The sequence below is a fragment of the Diabrotica virgifera genome, chromosome 6 (assembly GCF_917563875.1).
Source record: "Diabrotica virgifera virgifera chromosome 6, PGI_DIABVI_V3a".
NCBI classification, from domain to species: domain Eukaryota; kingdom Metazoa; phylum Arthropoda; class Insecta; order Coleoptera; family Chrysomelidae; genus Diabrotica; species Diabrotica virgifera.
The window spans coordinates 197,050,661-197,063,458 of NC_065448.1; the positions used below are offsets into that span (position 1 = coordinate 197,050,661).

A 12,798-nucleotide genomic window follows, 5' to 3' on the forward strand; every position below is an offset into this window, starting at 1 on the left:
GAGGCGTGCGGTCCATGGAAGCGGGGGAAGCGCCGCTTCCCTATTTATTCGTCGATATAAGAAAATATGTTATTAATTAATATTTAATAATAAAATTTTTTCCCTAATCCAAATAATCTACATATTACCTAGCCAATAGGCATTGAAAAATATTAAAAATTAATCGCGTACGAACGAACTCAATATGCACACAATTCAACTATTTGGTCTACTCCTGACAGAAGCTCAAAATCGCCGCTTGTCATGCAGTTCGTGCAGCTTCGTCCCTTTTAAAATTGGTCAGGGTTCAATGACCGCACCCACTAGTCGCGCGAATTTTGGTATGCCATGGAAGCGCTCGTCTTATCGCCTTCCCGAAAGTGAGATGCTCCGACTGTTACTGCTGCTAAGGGGTGCTTAGGTATTACATACATTCGCTTAAAGAATATTTCGATTTAAATTTTTTGCAGAGATTTTTCCTTTTACTGATCTTTTATTTGACATTTTACAGAAATCAAATGGTATTGCATTTTGTATAAGACAAATTGATGACTTTATGAATACGATAATTATTAAAAAAACGAGAGCAGTTTAAAAATATTTGGGATAAAACTGAACATATGGGGTTTGAACATAAAAGAAAATAATGAAGATTGATAATTTCGGAGACAGAGAGACAGAGAAAACAGAGGAAACAAAGAGACCTTTTGATAATATTCTACAACAAATGAATTCTAGCTTTCAAAATTTTAACGATTTAAAATTTGTAGGATTATATATAATCTTCATATTTCTAATTATTATTCATCAAAATTTCCCACAGAGGAATTTATGTTATTACGATTAAATAATGAAAATTTTTTGATATCCCAGCTTTGCATTCTCAGTTAAGTATCATTTATGAAACAACTGACATGAATGATAAAGAAATACACAGAAATCTGGGATTTCTTTATAACTACTGGTTTAAACAAGTCGCTGTGTGAAGTGGTCAAGTTGTGTGAATTAGTACTACTAACTATCCCAGCCACAAGTGCATCAGTTGAACGAAGTTTTGCAGTATTAAGATGCATTAAAAGTTTCAAATTAAGAGTTTAAAAGAAATTCAACAAGCGAAGACAGACTTTGAAAGTTAGCCCTATTATCCATTGAAAAAGACTGCATTCAACAATTATTAGAAGTTGATAGGAGAATAGACCTCGAGTATAAATAAGTGTCATTTTAGTGAAAGTTGTGTGTTGTGGAAAATGCCTCGGAGTATATTTTTTCTTAAATAGGATTCTCTTTGGAAAACCAAGCCCGGCGCGAGGACTCAAGGCCCGAGCTAGCAATACAGATCAATGATAGGTCACTAGTCACTAGAAATAGCGGGAATAGAGTGCCTCACGCATTCAAGCGTCACGGATTTAGTGTGTGAGTCCTTGTACGCAGGACGTCTCACATAATTAAGTACTTTGCTGATAGAGAGCCCCTGCGCATCAGAGTGTTATCAGGTGGAAAGTTGCTCGACCCTCGACCCTTAAGAAAATATTTTTATATCCTTATTGAATCGCTTCCCCTTTCGAAAAAGTCACCGCACGCCACTGCGTACCATATAATTTCCTGTGACTCAATCACACGCTGCTTTGAATAACAGGCAGGTATTATAAAATGTGTCGATATCAAATTCTATGACTTTTTCAGGGGTATATGGTTTGAAATTAACATTCCAATCACATTTTTGTTGATTTTTTTTAAGCTATGGTAGAATTATTTTATTTTTAAATTAAATAAACATGTTCAGTATAATTCAAAGAATATTAAAAAAAATCAAGGCAAAGTATTGAAAAATAAACCAACAGTGGCAAATTTTTGCAGACACATCTGTGTTTGTAACGATAGATTTTTCAGTGAACATCAGAAGTCGTCATTGGATCATATGAAACAAAAAATTCAAAAAGATTTTATTAGCTTATGAGTTTTTAGAGGTAACGCCGTTAAGTTTTTTCGTTTTAACAATTTTTGAGTTTTTGGTATCACTCAGAAGTCAAAATAACGAAATATTTTGTAAAAAAGAGGGGAAAATCGACATATTTATTATTGACAAACAAGCATAAAACAAAAAAATATATCGACCTCGACAATGTTACCTGACGAAGTCTAAAGAAAATCTATGCAAAATTTCAGGTAGGTCGATCAAATAGTTTTTGAGTTACAATGAGCCTTTGAAAAAGAAGTTTTATTGAAAAAATAGTGATACACACCGGAATATATTTTTGAATCGCGGAGTAATTTAGAAAATAAAGTTCCTCACTACGCTTGTTGAACATTTCTCACTACGCTCAAGCGCGCTGGTGCTAAGCTGCTGCAAAGCAAGTCGAAGGTAGGAATATTCAACATGCTGGATTTCCGGTAATGTTCCTCCGATCAGTCTCAAACTTTCAGAGAGTATTCTTGAAGTTGTGTACTTTCATTTAAAATAATAAAAAACTAAAACATTTCAAAGTTTTCAAACCATACCCCCCTTTAAGGGTTTGTTTTAATAAGAACTCCGCCTCTTGTAGTTGCTGGGTGAGTAGCTCAGTAACTGTTAGTGCCGGTCCCAAGACCAAATAAAGGAGGAGGGTTTGAGTGAGGAAGGGAAAAATTCTGCTAAAACTATGGAAGGAAGAACATCTAATATATTGTATGTATATTGGTCTGCTGAATCCACTTTGATATTCAACCAGAATTTGCTTAAAATTCTCTCATACATATAAGTTTCTTTAAAATTTAAGACCATTTTGAATAGTTTTTGATGCATATTATTTCTTTCTGTATCTATCTCTAACTCCATCTATCTATATATCTATCTACATAATGGGTCTACATTGGTAATCATTTAAACATTTGTAGCGAGTAGTTTCTTTTATAACTTATCTATTCATTCGTTGCCCAAGTCCAATCTATTATCTGCCCGTGAAGTCAGTATTTTTATCTTTTCAAATACTACTCCATCTTGTGCATGGGCTTCGTTGTGTAGTATTTTGTGTAGAATATTTTATAAATGTAATTATTGTTTGAAGGCTTTGATTTCAGATTTTTTTTTGTTTTTATCAGTATTTTCTGAACACTATTGAATATAGTTTTTAAGTTTATTTTTAATCGGAAAATAAAAAATATTAAAAATAATACCACCATCATATTTAATAGAAAATATCAACAAGATCACATAAATATTTGATCAACAATCTCGTCAGTAATGTGTAAATCATCCTAACAAAACTATTACAACCTAAATTTAGCTGCTCTCAAAATTGGATATTTGTTTCCGGTGCACAAACCACGGAAATCGTCCAAAGATAAATCTAGAATGGAAACTCCTCCAATTCCTTTGGTTTTGGCAAAAAATAATATTAAAGACGCAGCCAATAATATTCTAGGGCCAGAAAAACCACCATCACGCAATGACTGGTTCGATGCTGAGTGTGAGGACATTACAAGAAGAAAGAACGATGCATATAAACAGATGCAGCAAAGAAGAACCCGAGAAAAACAACAAAAATATAAAGACCTAAGAAGAGAAGAGAAGTGCATTCATAGAAGAAAAAAGCGAATTTATGAAAATAGAATACTGGAAGAACTTGAGGCATTAAAACAGGAAAATCAAACAAGAGAATTCTATAAAACTCTGAATAATGCAAGAAAGGAATTCAAACCAAGGCTAAGACTATGTAAGGATAAGGAGGGGCACATACTCAATACTAAAGAAGAAATATTGAAAAGGTGGGTGGAACACTATAAAGAACTACTTACTATCGAAATAGAATATCCAGATCAACCACCCCCAGGAGCAAGCAACAATACACCATCATCAATTCAAGAAGTACGGGATGCAATAAAACACCAAAAAAATAATAAATCTCCAGGAAGTGAAGATATACCCGCGGAAGTTATTAAATATGGAGGTGCTACTCTGACTAATCAAATATATAAAATAATACTGAGAGCCTGGAATGGGGAACAAATCCCGAAAGAGTGGTGTATTGGAATCGTTTGCCAGGTACACAAAAATGGTGATCAATTGGAATGTAGAAACTATAGGGGAATAACCCTCCTTAATACAGCTTACAAAATATCTATAATATCTTATATGGTCGAATAAGTGCACATTCAGAGGAGCTTCTTGGAGAATACCAAAGTGGTTTTAGGTCTGGTCGATCAACAACAGACCAGATCTTTGTACTAAGACAAATACTGGAAAAACCAATGAATTAAATATCGACACATACCATCTTTTGCCCGAGATGCCCGAATAGACCACAGAGGAAATGTTTTTAATAAATCATCCCAAATTTTGGCATATGCAGATGACGTGGACGTAGTTGTCCGCACAACACGCAAGCTAGAAGAAATGTATACCACCTTCTCAGATGCCTCAAAAAATATGGGCCTGCAAGTAAACGAGAAGATGATGGCATCAACACCCAACAATAGAGCCAGAAACATCGGTCACTAATTCACGGTTGATAATTCTACCTTTGAAGTGGTGAACAAATTCACATACTTAATCTCTCTGATCACCAATGAGAACGTCATGACAGAAGAAATCAAGTGAAGGATAATCCTAGCAAACAAATATTATTTTGGACTGAGTAGACATATGAGAAGCAGAAACTTAACCCAAAAAAACAAAAATAACCATATACAAAACCCTTATACAACCAGTTTTGGACATGGACCATCTCCAAGGCAGATGAAAACCTTCTGCTTATATTTGAACGAAGGATCCTGAGAGGAATATTCGGTGGCATCTGTGAAAATGGTATTTGGAGGAGGAGGTACAACTACGGGGTATACCACAGATATAAACATATATTTGCTGGTAAAGACGTAGTACCTCTTATAAGAATAGGAAGACTAAGATGGGCAGGACATCTAGCAAGATCACAGCAGAACAACCCTCCTAGAAAAATTCTTATGTCACAACTTGTGGGAAGTAGAAATAGGGGTAGGCCGAAACTCAGATGAAAGGATGGTGTAGATGAGGATGGGAGAGAAATAGGCGCAGCAAACTGGCAACGGTTGGCAATGGACAAGACTGAATGGCGTAATAGACTTAAGTCTTAAGAAGGTCAAGGCTCTTTCATAGGGCTGTAGCACCATTGATGATGATGACGATGATAACATTTTAAGTATAATTATTGAGTGACGTCTTTGATTTTAGTTGTTTTTTTTTTGTTTTTAGCAGGATTTTCTGTGCACTGTTGAAAGCAATTTTAAGTTTACTTTTAATCTGGAAATAAAAATATTAAAAATAATACCATGTATGTTGTATAGACACTAATTTATTTAATAGAAAATATCAACAAGATCACAAATATTTTATCAACAATCTCGTCAGTAATGTGTAAATCATCCTAACAAAACTATTACAACCTAAATTTAGCTGCTCTCAAAATTGGATATTTGTCTCCGGTGCACAAACCACGGAAATCGTCCAAAGATAAATCTACAATGGAAACTCCTCCAATTCCTTTGGCTTTGACGTAGCTACCGATTTGGCCAGCTGTGTCGGGGTCTTCGAAGGATACCCAGATACCTTCTTGGCCGTTCTTTGGTTCACGGAAAGCATAAGTTCCTGTTGAAAATATAAATAAAGAATTAGAAATAATAAAACAAATAATTTTAAATAACAACAAAAATTTTCAACTAAACATTGAAAAAAATTGTTGAATGGATTCATGAATCTAGAACAAAGGTTTATATGTGGCCAATTGTGCCATACTGGCCAAATTACATCCACGGCTTTTGTTAACACATAGCTATATAAATTTTGTCAAAATTTTTCATTGCCGCTTTACATAAACGTGACTAAATTTCATTAATACAATGAATAATATTGTTTCTTTAATGCTGGAGGTGCCATGAACCAAAATATACATATTAATAAAGTAACTATAATATCTCTTGAAACAACAAAAACGTTTTCATAAAAATTTAATTATTTATCCTCATTTTTTCGTTATTTTTCTACGTCCCTGAATTGTAAGCTATTTATCCAACTTTTATTTTTAATTGGCAACACTAAAAACTAAAAAAACAAACAAAAAAAATAAGAAGGATCCTGGACATGATAAAATTACAACAGAAATTATTAAAAGTACATAAGTATGGGTGACAAAGGAAAACAAAACTACTGGAGTTACTATTTAATAAAGCATGGAAAGAGGAACAGAGACTTAGATGGGTTGGACACATTGCTAGGATGTCATATCACGAATACACTAAGAAATTCACATTTTCAAAACCAGAGGGCACAAGAAGTAGAGGACGACAAGAAGATGGATTGATGATGTTGAAGAAGACCTAAATATTCTAGGGGTCCGAAGATGGAGAAAAGTTACCAGGAATCGACAGGAGTTTCGATTTCTTTGCGAGCAGGCCAAGATCCACAACGGATTCTCGAGCCACTTATGATGATGATAATGGAAATAGGAAAAAGTGCCTATAGATTGGGAAATTGTACCTGTCCTGATGAAGAAGAAGAATTGTTATAACTATAGAGGAATTATCCTGCTTTGCATAGTTACGAAAAGAAACGCAAACGTATAAAAGAATCAATTAACTAGCTGAATCCCAATGTGGTTTTAAACCAGGTAGATGTACGCAGGATCATATTTTTATGATCAATCAGATAATCAACAAAAGGTTATCAAAAGGACAAAGACATACCTAGCTTTTTTAGATATGGAAAAAGCTTTTGATAAAGAGTCAAGGTTAAATGTATGGGAAAGTCTGAAAAGCAGATGTATGTACACCAAATAGAATGATCTGAGTGTTATTCAATCATTATACAAAAACACCAAAAATCTCGCAATAAGCAAAAATGTGATATCAGAAGAGTTGGCAACGGCAGAGGATGTAATACAAGGAAGTCTAATGCCTTTATTATTTATTAGGTTTATGGATGATATTATAAAAAAAAAACAAAAACAAACACTAAACCACTACAGATAGGATACCGAAACATACAAAGACAGAGATTACAGAGTGCGTATTTGCAGATGTTGTAGCTATATTAGTATATACAGAAGAATACATCCAAAATGTAACAAGATGGAGCAAAGCTTTAAACAAATTGGGTATGAACATGAACAAGGAGAAATCAAAAATCAAAAGTGTTGGTCGTAGCAAAAGACACAGAGGATATCTAAGTCCAGATTGAAGGAACAGAAATTAAACAAGTGAAAACGTTTGAATACCTACTTGTAAAATATAATATGTGAAAATGTATACTGATTACAGTAGTAGTGACATGAAAACTTAATAAACCAATATACTGAATTATAGACCCTAAAAATCTTGATAAAATTTATTGGGCATGTTAGTAAAATTATTATACTCTATTAAAAAACCTTTAGCAGTTAATTGTATATGACCATGCAGGTTACAGTAAAAACAAGTTAATTTTATTTACATATTATATTAACCTATACCAATATAAGTTACACTATTCATAGAATAAGGGAGCAATTGTTTAACGAATACTAATAACAATTGAAATGAATATTTTGCGGTTTTTGGCATGCTTTTGAAACTTTCAAATGAGGTTGTATTGCTTGCCATATGAACGGGTGATATATTTTAGTCGGAAAGGATATTTTAGACGTAGGTATTATACAGCATGCATGGATAATACAGTCAATTTGGGTAAACTGCCAGCTATATAGCTATGCAGTTTGGTGCAAATGTTTGGAATAAATTCGTTATTTCGTAATAAAAATTTTATTTTTAAATTATGATTTTTTGACATATATATTATACTAGTGACGTCATCCATCTGTGCGTGATGAAGTAATCGATGATTTTTTTAAATGATAATAGGCGTCGTTATTCAATTATCTGTTCAGTAATATAAACAGTAACATAATTATATTTATACAGTGTATCCAAGAAACATTTTTTTTAATTAAATTAATTGACACAAAAACAAGAATGTATGTATGTATTTAATTAGAAATACATTCTACTGCTGTCAGAAAATACAAAAAAATGTTTTTTGACAAGTAAACATTGCTTTCGCTTAATTTAAATGTTTAAGCTGCCACCCACCTGTCTCTTGACAGTTTGAACATTTAATTAAAGCGGAAAACAATGTTTATTTGTGAAATAAATATTTTTTCTGTTTTCTGACAGCAGTAGAATGTATTTTGAATTAAATTAGTTACATACAGTCTTCTTTTTGTGTCAATTAATTTGATTCAAAAAAACTTTTCTTAGACACCCTTTACAAATAAATATGTCAACGTTTGTATTACTGAATAAAGAATTGAATAGCCTTTCAAATCAGCTAGCACACGACCCCTACTCTCACTATAAAAAATCGTCGATTACGTGATCACGCCCAGATGAATAACGTCACTAATATGATATATATTATGTCAAAAAATCATAATTCAAAAATAGAAATCGACCTGTCTCAAGATTTTTCCTTAAAGTCGCTGGCTTACGAAATAACTAATTTATTCCAAACATTTGCACCATACTGTATAGATATTTGTATAATTTATACATTTAAAAAATATCTTTAAAACAAAATAATAATGATATTTTATATTTCCATAAAAGCGAATTTTCGTATTTTTTATAAAAAGCAATCATGTGCAATATTTATACTGTGCCAAATATTATATTAAAACACAATTTTGAAAAATTTAAAATTTACCTACCAAAACGTTTTGACACATCAGTTGTATTCCAATAATCAATTTCTGCAAATAAATATTACCATCTTACACCCATGCATGTTTACAATAATTAGGGATGCACTAAAAATACAAACATCTTGTGTCATATATCTAATTTTTTAGCGTAGGTCGCTTATCTGCGTAATATCTGTTCTATATCAATAAGAAGTGTAGAAGTGAAGAAATAACAGATATACAGACCGAGTAAGTGTATAGGAGCACCGAGGACAGATTACGACTTCGTGTTTTGTCAGAACCTTCGAAGTGGCAGCCTAGATAATACTTTTTGATTTTGTAGTGAAAATCGAACCCACATACACACCAAAGGCAGATATACTTACTAGTCCAGGGCGCATCTGTTTTGAGATGGACGTTGAGAGCTGACTCAAATTTTCTTGCAGAAATTGCTTGAAAATATCTCAAATAATAATATTTGGGTTATCCTCCCACTCAAAATGGTCCGGAACATTGTTTAAATAATCAAAATGTCAAAATATGAAGGAAAAATTCGATTTTTTTATTGGTTTTTTTATTATAACTTTAGAACTATTCATTTCTGAGAAAAGTTGTACTGACATAAAAGTTACGTACAGTCGGAAAAATGAAAGAATACCCATGGACGATCACATCAATCACGTATTTTGTATTTGCCATATTTTTCTATAACAAACGTTTGTTATTTATAGAAAAAGACAGCAAATACAAAATAAGTGATTGATGTGATCGTTCATGGGTATTCTTTAATTTTTCCGACTGTAATTAAATTTAATACAAAATAGAATCGGTTAAAAATTTTAAAAATAATCACCCTTGTTGCAAAATAGCCATAATTGCGAAAAAAACCATACAAAAGCAAGTATTCGCATTTTACGTTTTTCAACCATTTATGCTACACTTAGGACCTTCATATTTTACCCGGAAAAACTTTATGATATAGTAAAATAACACTGTAAATTTCATTAAGATCGGTTTAATAGATTTTGAAAAATAAATATTGCAATCCAGCTTTCGCAAAAAAAAATTTAACTTTTTTAAAATATTTCAGGACTGAAAATAAAGCAGATAGCAAGTTGAATTTTGTTTTGCTTATAGAAGTGTACTGTACCTTTCATTTGCAATTTGCAAAATTAAAATCAATTACTTACCACGGCGTCAGGAAATTTTTCAAATAAACATTAATTTTTGGTGCTACGCGCAGGACAGCGGTGTTGGATTCACACAAGTTGATTTCCACCAAAATTTCTTCCAATCTCTATCTAAGATATTATTTTCTTACTCTATATTTTGTTGTATTTTAATTCCACAAAAATCAAACTAATTTTATTATTGTTTGTGAAATATTGTTTAAACATTTGCATATGTTTAAAAATAATAAACTTTTATTCTCTAAGTTAAAATATATGAACAAAGAAAGTTTTTGCTAAAAATGAATGTTACTTCAAAGGATAGAGTATGTGTTTTTATTTTGCAATAAACAAATTTATTTATTTATATCGAAATGTAATAAAAATTAAAATGGATCAATCATTATCAAAGGTCATTGGAATGCCCAATTAGAGCAAACTATCCGCTGTCCTGCGCGTAGCACCAATAATTAATGTTTATTTAAAAAAATTCCTGACGCCGTGGTAGTTAATCGATTTTAATTTTGCAAATTGCAAATGAAAGGTACAGTACACTTCTATACGCAAAAAAAAATTAACTTGCTATTTGCTTTATTTTCAGTCCTGTAACATTTTGAAAAAATGAATTTTTTTGCGAAAGCTGGATTGCAAAATTTATTTTGCAAAATCTATTGAACCGATCTTAATGAAATTTACAATATTGTTTTATTGTATCATAAAGTTTTTCTGCATCAAATATAAAGGTCCTAAGTGTAGCATAAATGGCTGAAAAACGTAAAATTCGAATACTTGTTTTTGTATAGCTTATTCGCAATTAATGCCATTTTGCAACAAGAGTGGCTATTTTTTAAATTTTTAACCAATTCTGTATTGTAGGAAATTTAATTACGCAACTTTTATGTCATTACAATTTTTCTCGAAAATGAATACTTTTAAAGTTATAATCAAAAAACGAGGAAAAAAATCGAATTTTTCCTTCATTTTTTGAGATTTTAATTATTTAAACAATGTTCCGGACCTTTTTACTCCGAACTCAATTATTATTATTTGATTTATTTTCAAGCAATTTCTGCAAAAAAATTTGAGTCACCTCTCAACGTCCAAATGTACTAATATTTTTACAGATACGCCCTGGTCTATATCTCTGAGTTACTTGGGCTATACTATAAGAGATATCGAAGGATATTTAAAGACTAATCTTTAAACTTAAATTTCTACTACTACATGTTGATTTACAACCTTCTCAGCCGTTTTCCGATTTCCAATAGCCACTTCGTCCGGTTTTTCCATAGGTTCTCTTCTATGTTTCTTTCTCTCAGCTCTTTTTCTCGAACTACTTCGTTTTCTCTTTCCTTCTGGTTGCCATTTTAGTATTTCCTTTGGTATTCGTTGTGCATCCATTCATTACCATTCTTTGTATAGATATGTCCGAACCAGATAAGTCGTTTTGTTGATGTCAGTCATGTGATTGTTCTTTTGAATCACATTATTTCTTTAATGCGTTCGTTGGTAATCCATTCTCTTCTAGATCTTCCTGCGGCTCTTCTCCAAAATTTCGTTGCTCTCAGCGATGCCAGTGTTTTTTCTTTCAGTTGCCATACCTCACAGCTGTATAGTGATACTTTTACTATAGTCTCATATGTCCTCTTTTTATTTTATTTCTTGTTTTCTGCTGGATTGGTCCCATAAAATGCTGTTTAGTATTGTGATGGCTTTTGTGAAACTTAAATTTCTAAAACCCAATTATAGCAGAATATTTGCAACTGCAGCTACTCACCAAATTGCAGGATGGCTTAATGTACTAAACCAAAAATATTATTTTAATGTAGTTTAAGATGTTTCTCTAGCAATCAGTCGAAGCTGTCGAACGCCTCTTACTCCAGGGAAATAAGGCAAAAATATACCATGTTCGGGACACTTGAGCAGCCAGGTTGCAAATGGGTTTTTTGGGTACTATATACCTAATACATTATAAATACAAAAATGCCCGTCACAGTTTGGACGAGAAATTTAGTTATTAACAAATAAGTGTCAAAGATGGCAGTTTTTTCGTTTAAATCGCTATGGGTAAAGATAGGGTAATTAAATATCTTTTATACTGTTATTCTCGTAGTAGATGCGCCAAGGTTTAAAATGGCAGTTTCTGAAGTTCGGTTCGATCATTTGTTGCTTCAGAAATTGCAAAATAAAACTAAAATTTCGAAAATAAAAAAATTGCTATAACTTTTGTGAAAATGACCTTTAGACTTTCATATTGCACGAAAAGTTGAGACAAACAGTCCGTATAATGCACAAAAAAATTTAAGACGATTCGTCAATTAGTTTAAATTTTATTCAATTAGTTTATCCCAATGAGCTTTTTTTTCGCAATAATATTGTTCAGAAAATAGTAATGTAATAGCAATTCTGTGAAAACCACATAAAAGAAGAAAAGTCATGATTTCAAAGTATTTGAAAAAAAATCATTAAAAAGTCATTTTTATCATTCCGAAAACATTTTACTAAAGTAGGGTCATTTTTAGTTCATAAACAATTTGAATAACTTTGTTAATAGATATTGACTGTAGATTAAAACTACTTTGGGATTTGAAAAGCTGGTATTTTTATACGAATTTTCAAATAACACTTTTTGCCTACGTTACTTACAGTCAAAGTTAGCCACTTTTTTTATTTAATTGACAGCTACTTTGTTTATAACAATTAAGCAACCCAACTAGCGCCATTTCGAAGTAAAAGGTATATAGTTTATGTGTAAAAGTTTGAGTAAACTTTAAACTTCAGCAGAGTTGTTAATAAAGCTTTAAAAAAACGTTCTAACGAAATCGATTTGTGGTCGGTGGAAATGAATTATTAAAATCCGTGCACTCAAAAAATGAAACTGATTCTTCAAACATATGCTACAATTAATATCTCCAGAGCTTGTTGATGGATTTTGATCATAATTTTTTTAAATTGTATGTACTCGTAGTCTTGTAGAGTACGTTATG

The 12,798-nt window shown here is 31.9% G+C and overlaps 1 protein-coding gene across 2 annotated transcripts in view; it reads right to left on the reverse strand.

Moving 5' to 3' along the window:
* Nucleotides 1–5,269: 5,269 nt before the first annotated feature.
* LOC126887095 (chitinase-like protein Idgf4) overlaps nt 5,270–12,798 on the reverse strand; it is a 48,953-nt gene continuing 41,424 nt past the window's right edge. The window contains exons 7-8 of one of the 2 annotated variants that reach the window (XM_050654430.1): nt 8,670–8,711; nt 5,270–5,578 (exon numbers count right to left, since the gene is read on the reverse strand). In XM_050654430.1, the coding sequence (XP_050510387.1) occupies nt 5,370–5,578; nt 8,670–8,711 (251 nt within the window). In that variant the 3' untranslated portion in view covers nt 5,270–5,369. The remainder of the gene's footprint in view (nt 5,579–8,669; nt 8,712–12,798) is intronic. The other variant, XM_050654431.1, reaches the window with a different exon arrangement.